General features: G+C 46.6%; 4 protein-coding genes across 5 annotated transcripts; all 4 read left to right on the top strand.

Moving 5' to 3' along the window:
• Window positions 1-167: 167 nt before the first annotated feature.
• Window positions 168-2,885, top strand: LOC1276074 (venom carboxylesterase-6). The gene is made up of 2 exons (XM_001237650.2): window positions 168-1,704; window positions 2,281-2,885. The coding sequence occupies exons 1-2, from the start codon at window positions 469-471 to the stop codon at window positions 2,755-2,757; spliced, it is 1,713 nt and encodes a 570-aa protein (XP_001237651.2). The 5' UTR covers window positions 168-468; the 3' UTR covers window positions 2,758-2,885.
• Window positions 2,886-3,076: 191 nt separating this feature from the next.
• On the top strand, window positions 3,077-5,154 carry LOC4576532 (venom carboxylesterase-6). The gene is made up of 2 exons (XM_556011.4): window positions 3,077-4,528; window positions 4,598-5,154. The coding sequence occupies exons 1-2, from the start codon at window positions 3,305-3,307 to the stop codon at window positions 5,066-5,068; spliced, it is 1,695 nt and encodes a 564-aa protein (XP_556011.3). The 5' UTR covers window positions 3,077-3,304; the 3' UTR covers window positions 5,069-5,154.
• A 141-nt stretch (window positions 5,155-5,295) lies between these two features.
• LOC4576531 (uncharacterized) lies at window positions 5,296-9,503 on the top strand. Its single transcript, XM_315381.5, has 4 exons — window positions 5,296-6,870; window positions 6,936-7,417; window positions 7,595-8,921; window positions 8,989-9,503. The coding sequence occupies exons 1-4, from the start codon at window positions 5,608-5,610 to the stop codon at window positions 9,427-9,429; spliced, it is 3,513 nt and encodes a 1,170-aa protein (XP_315381.5). The 5' UTR covers window positions 5,296-5,607; the 3' UTR covers window positions 9,430-9,503.
• A 2,222-nt stretch (window positions 9,504-11,725) lies between these two features.
• On the top strand, window positions 11,726-20,233 carry LOC4576537 (nucleolar protein dao-5). Of its 2 annotated transcripts, none has more exons than XM_001237648.3 (5): window positions 11,726-11,947; window positions 12,718-13,383; window positions 15,822-18,182; window positions 18,288-18,467; window positions 19,518-20,233. In XM_001237648.3, exons 1-5 carry the CDS (start codon window positions 11,765-11,767, stop codon window positions 19,671-19,673), a joined length of 3,546 nt encoding a protein of 1,181 aa, XP_001237649.3. In that variant the 5' UTR covers window positions 11,726-11,764; the 3' UTR covers window positions 19,674-20,233. The 2 variants fall into 2 exon arrangements, with proteins under 2 accessions (XP_001237649.3, XP_061501038.1); XM_061645054.1 differs by lacking the exon at window positions 19,518-20,233 and adding an exon at window positions 18,834-19,427.
• Window positions 20,234-20,685: the final 452 nt, after the last annotated feature.

Here is a 20,685-nt window from a genome sequence, read left to right as displayed (position 1 = left end):
CCCGCGTTCCGAGCAAAGGTCCAGAATTTCCACTTTGTTTGAAGCTACATCGAAGCGAAGGCTGGCATGCTTGGGGCAAATACTCTGCAAAACAACAATGGAAACAATGTAAATATATTAAAGGTGTTGAATAAATGTATTGAATTAAACTGAAATCAAATTATTACAACTTATTATCTTCAAACTATTCAACTATATGCAGCCAACAACTCGAATTCTACGATAATTTAAAAAAAATTACTACCGTACCCATATAAACAGAGCGGCAATCCGCTAGCGTGCTTGAAGTGTTTGATTACGATCAAGTATAACAAATCATTACACATCAGCCGTTTGTTTGACAACCTATGCATAGTAAACAAATTACTTCAACTGAAATGTGCAATGAAAAGTGTAGTTTTATTCATTCCTCACTTGTAAAAGTGAAGCGCAAGCATTTAAAATAAAAATCAATGTACTTTCTTTATTATGGAAGTTCAAATAGCATCATTTCGGTGGATTTGTTTGATAATTCTAGGGTTTTCCACTCCTTTTGTCGTTGGTCACGATAGTGCAATAGTTGTGAACATACAGAATGGACCAATTGCTGGTGAACGGCGTGGAGATTATTACGCATTTGAGGGTATTCCATACGCTAAGCCTCCGTTGGGTAACTTACGGTTCGCCTCCTCGGAGCTGAACGATGATCGGTGGACCGAACCACGGAGCACTACCAAGCCAGGATCAATCTGTCTACAGTGGGCTCATTTCAATAAGACCAAAGACAAGTTAAAAGGTGCAGAAGATTGCCTGTTCCTAAACGTTTACACAACATCGATTGACCCAACCGTCCGACTGCCCACGATCGCGTTCATACACGGAGGCGCATTTATGTTTGGAGCCGGAAGCAAAAGTAAACCAGACCATATAATAAAACGACACATAGTTTTGGTCACCTTCAATTACCGTCTGGGGCCACTCGGGTTTCTTAGCACCGAGGACGATGTCATTCCCGGGAACTTTGGGCTCAAGGATCAAGTGATCGCATTGCAGTGGATTAGGGAGAACATCGAATCGTTCGGTGGTGATCCCGAAACGGTTAGCATAGTTGGATATTCAGCAGGATCTGCCAGCGTACATCTCCATTACCTGTCTCCACTTTCGCGAGGATTGTTTACATCCGGCATTGGGCACAGCGGATCTGCACTTAACCCTTGGACAATGGCAGAAAAATCAACGGAAAAGGCAAAACAAATTGGCAGTGCACTTGGCTGTCCCATAAGAACATCACAAACGCTTCTGGAGTGTCTACGAAATGTTCCGGCAGAGGACATCGTACGACAAGTGTCCCAGTTTCTTGACTTTCTCTACAATCCCTTCTCGCCGTTCGGTGCAGTCGTTGAGAGGGAAGGATCGCTTAATCCGCACCCTTTTTTAAAAGAAACCCCTCGATCATTAATGAGCAGCGGGAATGTGGCCAAAGCACCGCTCATACTATCGGTTACTCAAGCTGAAGGTCTTTACCCAGGAGCAGAGTTTATCAGCGACCATAAATACATTCAGGAAATAGATTCCAGATGGAATGAGCTTATGCCAAGCATTCTGGACTATAAAACGGCAGTAGGCGATCTCAAGACACGTGATCATCTATCTGAAACGATACGCAGTCGTTACTTCCAAGGCAACGATCGATTATCGTTGAATAATTTCAATGTACTGATTCAAGTAAGTTCTCAAGTACTATACTACATTGAAATGTAGAGAAGAGATAACACAAGGAAGAGGATAAACATGTTTGCTTATCGACGTTCCTCGATTGTTTACTTTAAACTAAAACGATCATTTTCCTTCACAATTGCTGTTTGCTGAAATAGAATATATTTAATCCACTGAAATGCCCTTTACTGAACTAAAAGCAACTACAGACAAAATTGAGCTCATTTATTTTACATTTTTTTAGAAGTTAAAACAATTTTGGGTATATTAATGTGTTATAAACTTGTCAGGATATATCGTGTTTACTTAATAAGTATACCAAATAAATGAAGCCTGTAGAACGACGTTTTCTTCACGATCATATACACTTAACGGAATTGATGGAAATGGTACCCATACAATTCTCGCTTACAGACATGTCAAAACTCTCGCTGAATCAACTCTCTTCTACATATTGGGAACATCTCATTTATAATGTAGATTATCGATTCTTCTGTAGAGTTTTCTCGATTCTTATAAGAATATCAGGAAGAAATCCATATGAAGCTTTTATAAAAAATTTTTTTTCTTATTCTTCACAAACAGATCATTTCTAATCGACTCTATTTTGCTGGCGTTACGGAATCGATCAAACTAATGCAGCCCCACACCAAGGTGTATGTCTATGTGGATTATTTCAAAATCAAGTACGGTATCGGTGAGAAGCTATCCAAGGGCGCAGATACGACATACCTTGGAGTGTCCCACGGTGAGGATGTCGATCTGGTATTTCATAGCATTGCTCGAGAGCATTTACCATACACCAAGGAAGAGAGGATAGTGATCAATCGGTTCGTAACCATGTACAAACATTTTGCCAAAGGAGCTGCTCCTCGATTTGGGTCCCATACACTCCCTCTGCAGGATGATCGCGATAAGATTTCGTACTTGAAGCTGAACTATCCACAAAGTGTAGTGATTTGTGCCAGTGGATTAAATGATGAAGAGTTTTGGAACAGTCTCGATTTTAACGATGCACCGCATGAAAGGATTTGCAATTCAAATCCAGGAATAGACGAATGATATCACTGTTGCTGTGCTAAGAACACGTCTAAGCATAACAGTGTCTTAGTGTAGTATTAAGACAACGTGATAATGCAATAAAAAAATATTGAAAGATCGAAGATATGATCAATACCACAAAAAACAAATTAGTCTTTCGTCTCATCATTTTTAACTATGCATCGCGTTGCATATGCATTCCAGCATTACTAGCTAGCCATGAACGATTCTTCTCATCCCGGCTACTCACACCCGATCATTGTGCTTGGTACAACCCCACACCAATAACTTATCATGTTCGTACATCAACGGTCGGTTGTACTGTATTCCCACAGTTTGCCATGCCCATAGTCAATGGTTGCGATAAGAGAACGCAATCATCATGCTGCTGCTCTCCCTTCCGCGTCCAATCGTATTTATATTCAGAGCCTATACGGTGAGCCGTTAGCTAACTTACCCGGCATGAGATAGTCGCTCGGCAGCTATTGACGAGTAAATACGCATAGAAAACGCATAGAAAACGAACTCTACACCTAGCGCTAAGTAGTGCCAACTTTCTCCATTACCCATGGGGACGAGCAGGTTATTAGCTGCACTGTGTTTGGCTATCGCCTGCATTACTATCGAGGCGAGTACCACCGCTACAATAGTGCACCTCAAGAATGGACCGATAGCTGGTGAACGGCGTGGAGATTACTATGCATTCGAAGGCATTCCATACGCTAAGCCTCCGCTGGGTAAGTTACGGTTCGCCGCCTCGGAGATGAACGATGATCGATGGACCGAACCACGAAACGCTACCGTGCGAGGACCGGTTTGCCTGCAGTGGAATCATCTCATCCCGGGCGATAATAAGCTGGAAGGAACAGAGGATTGTCTGTTCTTGAACGTGTACACCAGATCGATTGACCCAACGGCCCGACTGCCTACGATCGCGTTCATACACGGTGGGGCTTTAATGTTCGGTACTGGCAACTTCTACGAACCGGATCACATCATGCGTCGGCAGATGATTTTGGTCACTTTCAACTACCGTCTGGGGCCTCTCGGGTTTCTTAGCACCGAGGACGATGTCATTCCCGGGAATTTTGGGCTCAAGGATCAAGTGATCGCTTTGCAGTGGATTAGAGAGAACATTGAATCGTTCGGTGGTGATCCTGAAACGGTTAGCATAGTGGGATATTCAGCAGGATCTGCCAGCGTACATCTCCATTACCTGTCTCCACTTTCGAGAGGATTGTTCACATCCGGCATTGGACACAGCGGATCCGCCCTTAACCCTTGGGTAATGATGGAGCGATCAGTAGAAAAGGCCATTAGAATTGGTGCAGTGCTTGGTTGTCCCACTAGAAAAACGCAAGCTCTTTTGGATTGTCTGAGGAAACAGCCAGCAGAGGACATCGTACGACAAGTGCCCCAGTTTCTTGACTACCTCTACAATCCCTTCTCACCGTTCGGTGCAGTCGTGGAGAAGAAAGGACCACTTAATCCTCACCCCTTCCTGCAGGAAACGCCTCGATCGTTAATGAGCAGCGGAAACATTGCCAAAGTGCCGCTCATTCTATCAGTTACCGAAGCAGAAGGCCTATACCCAGGTGCAGAGTTTATTAGCGATCCCAAATATCTCCAAGAGCTTGATGCCCGATGGGACGAGCTAGTGCCTAGCATTCTCGATTACAAAACGTCTGTACCAGACCCCAAAGCACGGGATCGTCTATCGGAAGCGATTCGAAACCATTACTTTGGCCCCAACGAACGATTGTCGTTAGAAAATTTCAAGACACTTATACGAGTAAGTAGCACAAAAAAGTTAACTCAATTCTTTTAAAATTATCTACAATTACTATCTGTCCAATTGCAGATAATTTCCAATCGACTCTACTTCGCCGGTGTTACAGAGTCAGCAAAGCTCATGCATCCCTTCACTAATGTGTACGTGTATTACGATCTGTACAAAAGCAAGTTTGGCGTTGGGGAGGCTCTATCACATCGGGACGAACCGGGTCTGCTGGGAGTTGCACATGGCGATGATGTGCTGCTAATATTCCCCAGCGTCCTGCGAGAGGAGGTACCGTTCACTGAGGAGGAGATGCAGGTGGTCGATCGATTCGTCACCATGTACGAACACTTTGCCAAAGGCGATCAGCCACGGTTTGGAGCGTACGAATTGCCGTTGCAAGATTCGACCGATAAGCTGGTGTTTTTGGAGCTTAACTATCCGCAAAGTAAAACTGTGCGTGCCGAGGGTGTAAGTGATGAGCCGTACTGGAAAACGCTTGATTTTAACGACGGTCCTTATGCATCCCCGGCCCCCACACATACAGAGCTGTAGACATTATTTCATAAGCCATCGTTCTCTGCGTTCAGTGTAAAAAGCTCCAGAATAAAATTTAATAAACGTTTATGGACAAACAAAAATTAGACGATGAATAGAGGGAGCGTCAGAATTAGAGAAAAGTGGGACGTTATCCTCTGCGTACCGTTGACCTGAAACCTTATGGCCTTTAATACCTGTTACCCACAACCAGGGTTATTTTAGCTTAATCTACCGGCAAACATACCTCGCACATATACCGATACGAACAGCATCTGCGAATCCGGACTCACACGAACGCTCGCAGATAAGATTAAAGCAATGTAGCGCTCCTACCTGCTGCACGCACATCGTGTGTACTAAAAAAGTGACCAAAAGCAGAATGCAGGCACAAAAAGGAATGGACCGGCTACCTGAACGTCCAGTTTATATGAAGGCATCGAGCTACACGTTAGCACACAGTGGCATCATTACTGTGTTATTGCACAGGCAGAGCAAAGCTTGATAAGATTACCCTGGTACATCCAACACATACACATCCAACATCAACGGAGCGGATGATGATGGTCCAGCATCGGAAATTCTACAGCTGGCAATTAGCACTGGCTGTGACCTTGTTTTGCGGAACGTTAGCCGCAGCCACCGAACAACCGCCGGTAGTGCACACCGAAAATGGCCCAATCGTTGGTGAGAAACGGGGAAATTACTATGCGTTCGAGGGTATTCCTTACGCGAAACCTCCCACCGGTGAACGACGCTTTGCTGCGCCCGAGCTAAACGATGAAAGGTGGAGCGAGCCACGAAACGCGACCACCATTGGTCCGTACTGCCTGCAATGGAGCCACACCATCCCCGGAAAGGATAAGCTGTTCGGTGCGGAAGACTGTCTGTACATGAACATTTACACTACCTCGCTGGACGGGGGTCAGCGGCAAACCGGTTTGTCGACGCTGTTTTACATCCACGGCGGTGCGTTCATGTTCGGCGGTGGTGGACTGTTCTCGCCCAACCATGTGCTGCGCAAGCCCAAGATCATGGTCACGTTCAACTACCGTCTCGGTCCGCTCGGGTTTCTCAGCACCGAGGACGACATTGTGCCGGGTAATTTCGGGCTCAAGGACCAGGTAGCGGCCCTCCAGTGGGTAAGAAAAAACATCCACCACTTTGGGGGCGACCCGGAACGGATCACGCTGGTTGGGTTTTCGGCCGGCGGTGCTAGCGTGCACCTCCACTACCTGTCGCCAATGTCGCGGGGACTGTTCCAGAACGGGATTGCCCACAGCGGTACCGCCCTCAATCCCTGGGTGATGGCTGAGGATTCGGCCCGCAAGGCGAAGCAAATTGCGCGCGGTGTCGGTTGCCCAGAGGACCGGCTGTCGAGCAGCCAGGCCATGGTGGAGTGTTTGCGCGAACGAACCGCGGAGGATATTGTGCGGCAGGTGCCGTTTCTGCTCGATTACCTTTACAATCCATTCTCACCGCTCGGTGTGGTCGTGGAGAAGCAGAGCAAAGTGAACCGGCGACCGTTTCTGGCGGACCATCCTGCAGTTTTGTCGCGCAAGGGAAAGCTCACCAAAGTGCCACTGGTGCTGTCCGTTACGCAGGGGGAAGGTTTGTACCCCGGGGCAGAGTTTGTAAGCAACCTGGACTATCTTGCGGACATTGATGCGCGCTGGCACGATCTGCTGCCAAGCATTTTGGACTACAAAAGTGCGGTGCCGGATGATAAGAGGCGCGCCGAGCTATCGAACGCGATCAGCGAACACTACTTCGGGAACGATCGTAAACTATCGATTGATAATTTCCGGGACTTTGTGTCGGTAAGATCTCAAGAACCAAGCAAGCGAAAAACGGATAAACCCATTTCCGATACCTCTTCTTGCAGATCCTTTCGAACCGTTTATTTTTTGCCGGCGTCACAAAAACGGCAAAACTTCTTCAGCCTCACATCCCCGTCTACTTTTACTATTTTAACTACAAAACGGTGTACGGCATCGGGGAGCTGATGTCGGGCACGGAGGACGTAAACTATGGCGTAGCGCACGGTGAAGACGTGCTGCTTAGCTTTCCTACCCGGATGCGCGACAATCATCCACTGACCAAAGGCGAGCTGCGTGTGGTTGCCAGCTTCGTCGACCTTTACGACACATTCTCACAGGGACAGGAGCCCAAGTACGGCAACTATCTGCTTCCGGTGCAGAACATTTCCGGCCAGCTACGGTACATGGAGGTGAAGGATGTAGCGTGTGACGGGTGCGCCACTGCCAAGACCGGGTACGGTGTAAGCGACGAACAGTTTTGGGACACGCTGGACTTTAACGATGAACCGCCGAGGAAAGTGGCGCAGCGTCCGGCCCACACGGAGCTGTGATCATCACCCTGCCTTAAGAAAGTGGCCATGACCGAACGCTCTCGCATTAGAAGATAACGCCCGAACGCGGTGCCACGGCGTGGATTAAAGAGACAGCGAAATAAAGAGGATTGTCTTATCAAGCAAAACACACACCATTACACCACATGACGCGTGTGCTAGTTGTGATAATTTTCCATACCCTATTTAGACCCCAGATTTCTTGACCGCACACCAATTCTAACCGCAACCACAACTCTGCGATCATTGAGTGTCCGGCAAACGATCATGTGGCGCGTGTCGTACTGTGCTGTAGTACTAACCCTACTTTCCACCCTTCTTGGGCTCGCGTTCGCTTTTGTGGACGTGAAAGTGACGATTAAAAATGGCCCCATCATAGGCCAGCACCGGGGGGCACACTACGCCTTCGAAGGCATACCGTACGCGAAAGCACCGATCGGAAACAGACGGTTCGCTCCCTCCGAGCTGATCGACGAACGGTGGAATGAGCCCCGCAACACGTCCCAGGTGGGGCCAATCTGTCTGCAGTGGTCCCACCTCAAGCCGGGCGACGACAAACTGGACGGTGCCGAGGACTGCCTCTTTCTGAACGTGTACACGCCGAACCTTGCGCCGGACGTACCGATGCCGGCGATCGTCCATCTGCACGGTGGCGCCTTTATGTACGGTGGCGGTGGATACTTTCAGCCGGACTTTCTACTCAAGCGGCCACTGATACTGGTCACGGTGAACTATCGGCTCGGACCGCTCGGTTTCCTCAGCACGGAGGATGACGTGATCGCGGGCAACTACGGACTAAAAGATCAGGTGACGGCCCTGCAGTGGGTGCAGAAAAACATCAAATACTTTGGTGGTGATGCGTCGCGCGTTACGCTTTCGGGCTTTTCGGCCGGTTCGGCCAGTGTCCATTTGCACTACCTGTCTCCACTGTCTCGCGGGCTGTTCCAGCGTGCCGTCGGTCACAGCGGGTCCGCCCTCAATCCGTGGGTTATGGTTGAACGGGCGGCAGAAAAAGCGAAACTTATCGCGACCGGTGCTGGCTGTCCCGTGGATGCGAGCAGCAGCAGTAAGGAGCTGTTGCAATGCTTGCGCCAGCTGCCGGCAGAGGTGATAGTGCGCCAGGTGCCGAAATTGCAAGACTTCCTGTACAATCCCTATTCGCCGCTGGGCGTTGTGGTGGAGCAGCGCGGCAAATACAATCCCGCACCTTTCCTTACGGAACATCCGCGCGATCTGACGAGCTCGGGAAGGGTGGCAAAGGTTCCGCTGCTGCTTTCGGTCACCGAGGCGGAGGGTCTGTATCCGGCGGCGGAGTTTTTAAGCAACGCAAGCTACCTACGCCACATCAACGATCACTGGAACGAGGTGCTGCCAAGCATCCTGGACTACAAGTACGCGGTCCGTGACGGGCAACTCCGGGACGCACTGTCTCAGGTGATCAGGGAACGCTATCTTGGTGCGAACGAGCTGAACGAACGAGTGTTTCCTCAATTTGTGAGAGTAAGTTGCCCAGACAGCACAGACTAGAAGAGAGCATTAGAATTAATCCCCTCCGCTTCCTTTACAGCTCGTGTCAAATCGGCTGTTCTTCGCTGGCGTCACGGAAATGGCAAAAATGATGCAACCACACGTTCCCGTCTATTTCTACCTCGACCAATACAAAGCAACGTACGGTCTGTCGGAAGCGCTTGCAGGATCGGACCAGTATGTAGGGGTGCCGCATGGCGAGGACATTTTGCTAATCTTCCCCAGCAGCCTGCGCGACGGCCATCCCTATACGGCGCAAGAGCTCAGCATGGCCTCTAAGTTTGTCGATCTGTACGAATCGTTTGCTTACGGACAGCAGCCGCGATTCGGCAAACTGTTGCTACCGGCACAGGAAGACCCGACCCGGCTAAGCTATCTGCAGGTGGACCATCCTAACAGCAGCATCGTTACGGCCGACTTCATAAGCGACGAACCGTTCTGGGGCATTCTGGATTTTAATGACCGCACCACTATGCATTGAATCCCCTCTCATGGTCACAATGGCTAAAACATAATAAACAGAGAACAAGTTGCTTACCCCATCTTGCAGCAGAATTGTGTTGTAGCGTTCATTTTTATCCGAACCAATCACGGTGATTCCCGGGCGGATGGGATGCTTCGTCCCTCGGATATTTAAATGCATCTAGAAGAAAAACGGTCGTAAACGAAGTGGATTGCAGCAAGGTTGCAGATGATTGTGAAACGGAAGTGGATGCGGGTTCGCGACGAAACCGGATGATTACTTACATCGGACACGGAAAGCACGACTCACTGGAAACACTTAAAGACTGAACAGTACAAGTAAAATAAATATTTTTTAACGCAACAATCGCGGCAGCCCATGGATAACAACACACGCACTGCACTGGATTGTTTTGCGTCGCTTGGATATTGTGACGTTTCCGTTCCCGCTGTTTTCGTTTGCGAACGTCAAGCAATGATTTACAGTGACCTACAATTCAGCAGCCAATCTGTGTGTCGAGGAATAATGTTGATTGTACCAGAAGAAATCTTCATGAAAAGATGGGCAGCATACAATCAGTACGAAAATGTCTACAATTATTACGAAATGTCTGCGTATGTACAAAAGAATTGAGATCATTCTAGCAAGATGGTAAATTGCATGGAAAACTAATTTCTATTGGTCTTAAGAAAAATAACGTCAAGACATTGACATTGAAAAGTGTGTGTTTCATTTTAAATTTCTAGTAAAAATCTATTCTAGTAATAAATTATTCTTGCATATACATATACAGGCGGTCCCCGAGATACACGGTACCTCTTATACGCGGATTCGGAGATACGCGGTTTTCTAAATTTGACAATTCTTTGAGCAAATTTTACTGATTTGACACATCAATTGCAAATTGCCAAATAATTTCCGTTTTGATCGAATGTTAAAAACTATTTCAAATGGTTAAAACAGTTATATTCAGTCAGAATCATATCAAATAATTCATAAAGTGACTAAAACCGCCCCTTACTTGCAAAATTACACGAAAATTTGTGATATTTTAGCTGGAAATCACGAGATTCGACTTACGCGGAAATTCGAGATACGCGGTATTTTGGGGCCGTTTTCGGTCCCCATTAACCGTGTATCTCGGGGACCGCCTGTATTACATTCTTTTTCGTGAGTTTGTGTGCAGTTTGTTTGTACAGTCACTACTTTTGTAAGTACAGTCTGTTCCCGAGTTACGCGGTTTCTGCGTTCCCAACAAATCCGCGTAACTCGAATATCCGCGTAAGTCGAATTTCACGTTTTTTGACTAAAATACTATTGATTATTCGGAGTTTTTTTTATTTAATTTAGTACTTTTATACACTTTATCATTTATTTGATACGATTCGTGCATAAAATTCTAATATTTCCGGCTTTTAAGCGGTTTCAATTTGTTAGCAAAAATGCAATTCATACCGAACTTGAAGCAAATTGTACTGAATTGACATTTGATCTGTCAAATTTAGAAAACCGCGTATCTCCGAATCCGCGTAAGTCGAGAACCGCGTACATGAACTGTGAGACTGTACATAAAAACAAACTTAAACTTTTGCAAAGATCTCCAACCAAATGTTCCAACGGAAAAAAAATTCAAATTGTTCTCAACACACACACCACAGTACACCAAATTCACCACTCGCACCCATTTGGCTGTCAAATGCCCAACGTGGTACACAGAGTGACCAGAAATACCGATTTATCTGTATTCCTACCGATTTTTTATACATATGCCTACCGATTCACAGATGACCGCCCTAAAACTACCGATTTTTCATTTATCCTTCCGCAAATCACAAATATTTGATTTTTCAGTCGTTTAAGCTTAATTAGCACGTACGATAAAATCGTATCCGATGGAGCATTGCAGCGGCTCTAAGGTCGCGTGGAGGCCCGAGAAAAAGAACTTGCCGCCATTGAGAAGAAAATGTGCATCTTAGTCCTTCTTTGGCTTAGAATTCCTTGTACAATTTTCAGATCAACACTTCAGAAAGACCTTCATTTGTGTAACCGCTGAACCAAATCTAATCCATATCCTAGGTAAAGGATGCATATTCTTTTGAAATGGAACTTTCATCTTGCGCATTATTACCCCCCCCCCTCCCCCCCATCCCGCTTAACACTTCTTTTGCTTCCACTTCTTTTAACTCGCGTTAAGTTTCGAGTTTAAACCTACCGAAAACTATCGATTAAATTAATCGATAAATAACTGCCAAAATAATCTGGCCACACTGGTGGTACATGACAGCCCGAGCACATGTTTTTCTTCGAACAAGAAATAGAAAAAAAAAATAAACAAGCGCTGTCAAGGTTCCGCATGCTCGGCCAAAATCAGCTCTCATTCCCTCAGCAGACATCTTGGAGTGAGGTGCTGCCAGTGTTTCTTTCTCCGCTCAAAATGGCTGCCCTCGCTGATTCTGTCCTCGATGCGCTGGTGTACGAGCATCTATCGAAAAAAGACAAAACTTTCGCGGCTGTGTTCCAGAAAAAGTTCCAGTCGGTAAGTAAATGTTGTTATTCAAAGTGTTCCCTAGTGCTTAGTGAGGTTAGTGATGGAGTTTTTTTTCCTCAACAATGTGTTCGACTGCCACCACCCGACGCGCGGTTCCCACGTGTTTGTAGCAAGTGTGTGACGCAGTTGTATCAATTAGCGCGAAAAACACCGATTTTCTTCCATTTGTTCGATTTACTTCAATGAAATGAGCTGTGCTACTAATATTTAATCGGTTAAGTACGGTTTCTTATTGGCAACATGTTTAATTTAAGGCATTTTGAGGCGAAACCCATTCCCCCCGTAGCGCATGCTGTGTGTGTGTATGTGTGTATTAGACGCCTCGTGTTGCTCCGGCTGCCATGCGGTTCCGGGCATCCTGCTCCGCACGCGCGTGTCTAGCCTACCCCTTGCCTGTATGGGCATTGGTATCGTGTACCGCATGGTGGCAAAGACCTTGAACGACGATGATGTAGTTTCGTTTGAGGTTGAATTATGCGGAAAAAGCTTCGGATTCAGGAGTAGTTTCAGGTGTTCTTGGAGGTTATGTTTTTCTCTCCATGGACTTAATAACACTCCGAGACTAAACCATCATTGGAATCGTGCCTTGTTTTGGGATTGACTATTGTCTCCATATTATCACCCGTTTTTGGCAACGATTTCAAACATATTTCTACCTGTGTGTATCTTCCACACGATAATATAACCTTTCAAATGTGACGACCCAAAACTAATGTTCTGTTCTCCCGTGTACCTCTCCCCCCACTACTCTCGCACAGCCCGTACTGCCGAAGGGAGCGCCTAAGCTGGACGAAATCGTCAAACACTACCAGTCGACAAAAAAGAAGCTCGTGGTAAACAGTCAACAGAAAGCTGAGGAATCCGACTCGGACGAGGAGGAGGAAGATTCCGACGAGGAAGAGGATGAGGAAGAGACCCCTGCGCCAGTGAAAAAGCCGGCCACCAACGGCAAGGCAGCGGTTAACGGTAAGGCGGCTACAAATGGTGCTGTCGCCAAAAAGCCCCAGCCGGAGGAAGATGACGATGAGGAGGAAGATTCCGACGATGATGATGAGGAAGAGGACAGCGATGAGGAGGAGGAGGAGGATGAGAAGCCGGTGGCCAAACCGGCAGCTAAGGCCACTCCGGCAAAGGTGACTCCGGTGGTAAAGAAACCTCAGCAGGAGGAAGAGTCGGATGATGAGGACGACGATGAGGATGAGGATGATTCGGACGAGGAGGAGGAGGCCGCACCGAAGCCACAGCAGCAAAAGCCCGCGGCACAGCAAGCTGGTCAGAAGCGCAAGGCACAGGAAGAGGAAGAGGAGGATGAGGACGACGATGATGATGAGGATGACGATGAGGAGGAGGAGGAAGAAGAAACGCCCAAGCCAGTGTTGCAGAAAGCCAACAACGCCGCCAAGCATCAGCAGAAGGACCAAAAGGTAGGCAAATTTTACTTTTATGTTTATTATGTTAGTTGAAACTTTGTAAGTTGGATGGCAATATTCTTTTAATTCGTGTGTCGAATCATAGACCAGTAGTGCGATTGCTGCTTTCTTGAACGTACGTATTTGTACCAACCGACAAATATTCATAGATTTTTTTTGTCACTGTTGTGCTCTCCTGTCTGGGAAGTGTAAATTTCAAGTGCTACAACATTTAGTCAGTCGGTAACGTTGCTTTGAAAGTCAAATAACCGCATCTATTGAAGACACTTAAACACATATCGATGTATCTTCTCATGCTGTGTTGCCGTGCGAATAGGTCATTGCTTTGCCATTGGAGAATGATAGAAATAGAGAAAAATGCACTCACTTTTACCCACCTCTAAGAGTGTCAGAGTTTACAGCAACTCTGCTGCAGCTGTTCAGTAATAGGACACAGTTTCTTTTAAAAGTTTGTTACGCTGTTATGTGTGTTCGTTAACGGGACCGAAGTGACCGTATTGAAACCAGCTAATCTTACCATCAACCTTTTTATCAGCCTGTTTGAATTGTACCTTCTACATGCTACATACAGTTTTATTTACCTGAGGAGCGAGAGTGTGCGGAGTGTTAATATTTTCTCTATTTCTTCCTTCTTTATTTTCATTGGCCGCGATGATCGCTCTCTTTCTGATCTGATGGCGCATGCAGAATGACAATCGAAAGTCCTTTGGCGGCTTTGACAATCGCAACGGCAACAGCGGCGGTGGCTACAACAAGCAGCAGGGTGGTAACAACAAGCAGCAGGGTGGTAACAACAACGACCAGTACGGGGAGAAGAAACCGTATGAATCCAAGCCCGGCGATTGGGAATGCGATGCTTGCGGCGCGAACAACTTCCGAACCCGCCGCAACTGTTTCAAATGCTCGCAGGAAAACCCGAACGAACCGGATACCTGGAGCTGCCCGAACTGCCAGTTCGATAACTTCCCGTCCCGCTGGAGCTGTTTCAAGTGTCAAACTGACAACCCGAACGGTAACGGCGGCGGCGGTGGTGGTCGTGGTGGTGGCCGTGGCGGAAACAGAAGGAGTTTTGGTGAAGGCGGTGGCCGAGGGGGCGGTGAAGGCGGTCGTGGTGGTCGTGGCGGCGGCGGTTTCCGTGGAGGTGCCGGTGGACGTGGAGGTGGCGGCTTTGGTGGCGGCCGTGGCGGCGGTGGCTTCCGTGGCGGTCGGGGCGGTCAGGGTGGTGGTGGTCGTGGAGGCCGGGGAAGCTTCAATGGCAATCGGAGTTTTGACGGAGCGCCGCCACCAAACAAAAAGATGACGTTTGGTGATGATTAATGATACTAGCTTCTAATCATCTTCACAGAATAAGGAAAAACACAGATAGCTTATATTATTCGTTTTAAGTGAGGCAAACCTACGATTCAATGCAAATATCGTTATTTTTCGATATTTCTCAATTCACAGTTTTCTTTTTCAAACCTATATAGTCTCTAAGTATACAGAGGACAGTTTTCACGAATGGCAGGAAGAGGAAGTGTATCATTTGTGTTGCATTTAAATCAAGGGGATTAGGCAACGTTCAAAATCAAATCTAAACAGCTGAATGAGTGGTCCTCTGTTCGATAGATGTAATTTATCGAGTGAACCTAGCATGGAAGGTATAATACGTGTATCGAGCAACAATACATAGTTTCACTGTCTAATATTAGAAACGACTAAAGGAAATGATACGAACTTAACCTAGGTGCTAGGACATGCTTCGTGTGTTTGCCTTGATGTTGGCATTGTATTTTTCTTATTTTGTCGTACAAATAAACCATCGTCCCAATAACAAAACACAAAACACGTTATTATTATTTAATCAATTATACTTCAGCTTCCAAAAACGAATAATGAATGTTCTGAGCCTCATCTACAAGGTTGAGTATAGGGGAATTATGCTTCCTATTCTGACCAAATTTCCTTTTTGGTACTTCCATCTATTTACCCGGGAGTTAAAACTGTTTGCCGCGAAATGGAATAATTTTCTTTATTGATTACAAGCCCCAACTCTTTAAGCAAGTTATTGGGATTTAATAACATTTCAATTATTCAGGCTCCTACAAGTTCCAACCGAACTAATCATCTGTAGCAAAGATCTAAGCCTAATCGGATGCGTGAAATAACTATGAAATTGAGTTTATTTTTTTCGTTCAAAGAAACACGTCTTAAAACATCGCCAATGGTAAGATTCCATAAATCTGCTCAAGGGTTTCTCGCTTTTACGCAGTACTGTTTTCGTTCATAATATTTGCTACTGGTGATTAAAGAAAACGAAAGGCTTGAAGCTGTGTGTGTTTCGCTAAGTTTCCAAATCCGACAAAATATTCATGTGCTGACTAAATCGTTCAGAGATTCCATTATTCGAACAACAATTATAAAACAATCGTTTTTTTTTTTACTTTTTTCAGGCTAATGGAAAACCAATTACCAATGGTAAACCCACTGCGAATGCAAACGGAAAGAAAATGGACGAAAGTGACTCCAGCGAGGATGACAGTTCTGAGGAAGAAAGCAAACCAGCACCAAAACAGGCAGCGAAGACGCCGGTCAAAACGCCTGCAAAGGCAGCCACACCAGCTGCTGCTGCAAAGAAGGCGGCAGAGTCTTCGGACGATAGCTCTGACGATAGTTCTGAGGAGGAATCCAAGCCGGCAGCAAAGAAGCCTGCACAAGCGGCCACTCCAAAGGCAGCGGCTGCCGCTAAGACACCAGCCAAGGCAGCCACACCAGCTGCTGCTGCAAAGAAGGCGGCAGAGTCTTCGGACGATAGCTCTGACGATAGTTCTGAGGAGGAATCCAAGCCGGCAGCAAAGAAGCCTGCACAAGCGGCCACTCCAAAGGCAGCGGCTGCCGCTAAGACACCAGCCAAGGCAGCCACACCAGCTGCTGCTGCAAAGAAGGCGGCAGAGTCTTCAGACGATAGCTCCGATGATAGCTCTGAGGAGGAATCCAAGCCAGCAGCAAAGAAGCCTGCACAAGCAGCCGCTGCCGCTAAGACACCAGCCAAGGCAGCCACACCAGCTGCTGCTGTAAAGAAGGCGGCAGAATCCTCGGACGATAGCTCCGATGATAGCTCTGAGGAGGAATCCAAGCCGGCAACAAAGAAGCCAACACAAGCAGCCGCTGCCGCTAAGACACCAGCCAAGGCAGCCACACCAGCTGCTGCTGTAAAGAAGGCGGCAGAGTCCTCGGACGATAGCTCCGATGATAGCTCTGAGGAGGAATCCAAGCCGGCAGCAAAGAAGCCGACACAAGCAGCCGCTGCCGCTAAGACACCAGCCAAGGCAGCCACACCAGCTGCTGCTGCAAAGAAGGCGGCAGAGTCTTCGGACGATAGCTCTGACGATAGTTCTGAAGAGGAATCCAAACCGGCAGCAAAGAAGCCAATACAAGCGGCCACTCCAAAAGCAGCGGCTGCTGCTAAGACACCAGCCAAGGCAGCCACACCAGCTGCTGCTGCAAAGAAGACCGCAGAGTCATCGGACGATAGCTCTGACGATAGCTCTGACGAAGATTCCAAGCCAGCAGCAAAGAAGTCAACAGTCGCTGCCACTCCAAAAGCAGCGGCTGCTGCTAAGACACCAGCCAAGGCAGCCACACCAGCTGTTGCTGCAAAGAAGGCGGCAGAATCCTCGGACGATAGTTCTGATGATAGTTCTGAAGAGGAATGCAAGCCGGCAGCCAACAAATCAGCCGTCGCTGCTACTCCAAAAGCAGCGATGGTGAAGACACCAGCGAAGGCAGCTACTCCAGCTGCAGCGGCGAAGAAGGCAGCAGAGTCTTCAGACGATAGCTCTGACGATAGCTCTGAGGAGGAAGCAAAACCAGCGGCCAAGAAACCAGCTCTAGCTGCCACACCTAAAGCAGCAGCACCTGCAAAGGCTCCATCTAAGGCGGCTACTCCAGCAGCAGCTAAGAAGCAGCAGGAAGACTCCAGCAGTGAAGATTCTTCCTCTGAAGAAGAGACCACCAATAAACCTGTTGTTGCTGCTGTAAAAACACCTGCCAAGGCAGCAGCCGCTGTTAAAACGCCTGCAAAGGCGGCAACACCAGCTGCGGCGGCAAAGAAAGCAGCAGAGTCTTCGGACGATAGCTCGGACGATAGTTCGGAGGAAGAATCAACCGCTAAGAAGCCAGCACAAGCGGCAATGTCGAAAGCAGCAGCTCCTGCTAACAAGACCCCAGCAAAGGCGCCCGCAACCGCAGCAGCAAAGAAGGCCGACTCGTCGGACGATAGCTCCGATGATAGCTCTGAGGAGGAATCAAAGCCAACAGCAGTGAAGAAGCCTGCCCAGGCAGCCACACCGAAAGCGGCAGCACCCGCTAAGAAACAGCAGGAGGAATCGAGCAGTGAAGAAGATTCTTCCGAGGAAGAAACAACGGTGAAAAAGGCAGCTGTAGCGCCGACGAATGGCGTTGCTGCTGCTAAAAGAAAAGCAGAATCATCCGATGATTCAGACAGTTCGGAGGAGGAAAATGTAAAGCCGGCAGCAAAGAAGCCCGCTGTTGTAAGCGCATCCACGCCGAAACCTGCTGCAAAATCAGCAAAGAAAGAATCATCGTCCTCAGATTCTGATTCAGACGATGAAGATGATGATGATGATAAACCGGTGGAAAAGTCGCAACAGTCGGCGAGCCAGGCGGGACAGAAACGAAAGCTGGATAATCAACAGCAGGCCGCAGATCCGCCAGCGAAGAAACCGCCTAATCCTTACAGTAATTTCGTGAGGGCTAGCGACAATCACGAGGAACAGAATAGCAAGCAGGAGGTAAGTTCTGTTACACACCAGCTTTTATGTAGAGGTAGTAATGAAATCCTCTTATTAACGTTCCTTTTAATTTCCTTTATCAACTATGATGCTTCACCTTTCCAGTACGATACGCCGCCAAATAAGAAGACTTTTGCGAATCAAAATGGTAGCGCCAGCAGTGGTTTCGGCAGCGGACGCAAATCGCAAAGCGGCGGCAGCAAAGAGATCAATCGATTCCGACGCATCAAGCCAGAGGAGATAGAGATTGACGAGCGGCTGATGGATAATTCTTACGAAGCAAAGGTAAGTAATTGACCCATGCTGAGATGTAGTCAGTAGTAGCAAAAGCGTGCATCAAATGGAGGCATGGAATAATCATAATTTGCGATCGATCATCATTCCTTTGTGGCCAGATGTGCTTCAGTTGTAGATATGTTGGAGTTAGTGAATATTTAATTCGTTCTGCTCTTTTGATCGCATTTTTTGAAAAAATATGACATATGATCATATTGTTCGATCGAAACCCCCCCTCAAAGAGGCACGGAATGCGGGAAATTGTAGCTTATGATTTCTTCACGCTCTCCATTCCGTTGTCACGTGAAGTTCGCTGGCAGACAAGCGATCACTTAATGCGATTTTCCTCTCCTCACATCTATACTAACACAAAAGACGGAAAGCATCAATCCGCCTAAGGTTGAGCAGAATGCTGAAACAAAACCTGCCGCCGACGACAAAAAGCCCAACGAGCGCCGGGGCCAGTGGAAGTGTACCGGGTGTTCCGCCATTAACTTTGCCGTTCGCCGAATATGTCCCAGCTGTAAGGTGGCTCGCACCACCTGGAAGTGCAAGGAATGTTACGAGCAGAACGAGGTGAAGGATCTTGAAAACGATAAGTGCAAAGTGTGCGACTCGGTCGCACCGTACGTTACGGCCCGCAACATGAACGAGCGGACGGGCAGGTGGACGTGCGCCTTGTGTAACGCGACCAACAAGGAAGAGTTTGATGTTTGCTTTTGTGCCAAACAATCGACCACCACTATTGAGTACGACGACGGCAGTGGGCCGAAGCGAATCAAAACGATCAAGTTTCCGATGATGCCGGGCGATTGGAACTGTCCGGACTGTCAGAAGCATAATTTTGCCAAAAAGCTGAAATGTGTGCTTTGCTTCGCGCTAAAGCCAACGGAACTGCTGCAGCAGAAGCAAAGGCAGGGCAAAAGATGAACGATGATCGCAAATTGTATATTTTCTCCTACCCTTTATGTATGTAGACGCTATATAAAGTTGTGTTAGGGATTTTGCTAACAACATTTAATTTATATCTAATCAAACTCTGTTCTCTTTAATTTACAGCGTAATGCTGAAGGCGCATACGGTGAACGGGCGAACAGGATTTTAAAGTTCACGAAAGGCAAATCGTTCCGCCACGAGAAGACGAAAAAGAAGCGATCGGGATATCTCGGCGGTCTTATCGATAAATCAGTTAATTCTATCAAGTTCCAGGACTAGAAGGATGCTGCTACAGTGCGTTAGGAATGTTATTATAATATTGCAGTATGTAGTTACTATTTTCTTAAGCTGATTCGCTTTTGTGAAGCATCGACTGCGCTGCAGAGTTTAAGGGAGAGTCGGTTTATGTCCAATCGTATCTCGTCTAGTTTCGATCCTGTCCCGTCAACATTTGTTGTTTGTAAACGTTCATTTAGCGTTTAGTTTCAGGTCATTACCGTAAGCATATTGAGGATGTCAATATTTAATTGATATATTGTTCGCTATATTTGGATACACTAGTTCGTAAGCATCCATGTCAAGAGTAAATGTGTACGCCTTTTATTTCTATTAAATGGATATATATTTCCCTACACACTGATAATCACAAGAATTTTATATTACGTCTATGGAATGTGAACCTTTATACTTGTGTCGTTATACAGCAGTGATTGCTGTATTGAACGATGAAAGTTTTGACAGAAATTACACTTTTCAAGTATTTGAAGACTACTGAGAACAATTGTATTCATATAACAAAATAAAGTAACACAATAAACTAAACATATTTACACCGAGAACTATCTTTTGTTACTGGACAAAGGAATAAAACAAAAAATCCTGCTTATTTTCCATGGTATGGAATTTATAATGTATAAAGCATCTTTTGTGAAAATAGACTTCCCGAAACACTTTCTACAGCCTGCCAGACTAATGATCGTTTCAAGATCACTTGTAACGGGTGTTGCTGCTGTGCACTTGTTAAGTTAAGTGCAATTGTTTGCCCTGTTAAGCAGCATCGTATGTATGTCTATGTGTAAAATCGTATAAGTTTCAATGTTATTTAATATTCATCAGCATTCAAATTGTTTTTTATCAAATAACCAACATCATTTATACTACCATGATCGAATTTCAAGACAATTTTCAACCAAGGATGAGTAAAATATAACGACTAAATGTTTCAGTATTTAAGATACTTTATACAGCTTTCACACTCTATGGGAAATGTGTAAAATAAATACAATAAAAA

This window comes from Anopheles gambiae, chromosome 2, assembly GCF_943734735.2.
Source record: "Anopheles gambiae chromosome 2, idAnoGambNW_F1_1, whole genome shotgun sequence".
Taxonomy (NCBI): Eukaryota; Metazoa; Arthropoda; class Insecta; order Diptera; family Culicidae; genus Anopheles; species Anopheles gambiae.
Note: the sequence above shows the minus strand (reverse complement) of the source record. Positions and strands in the feature narration are given on the sequence as shown.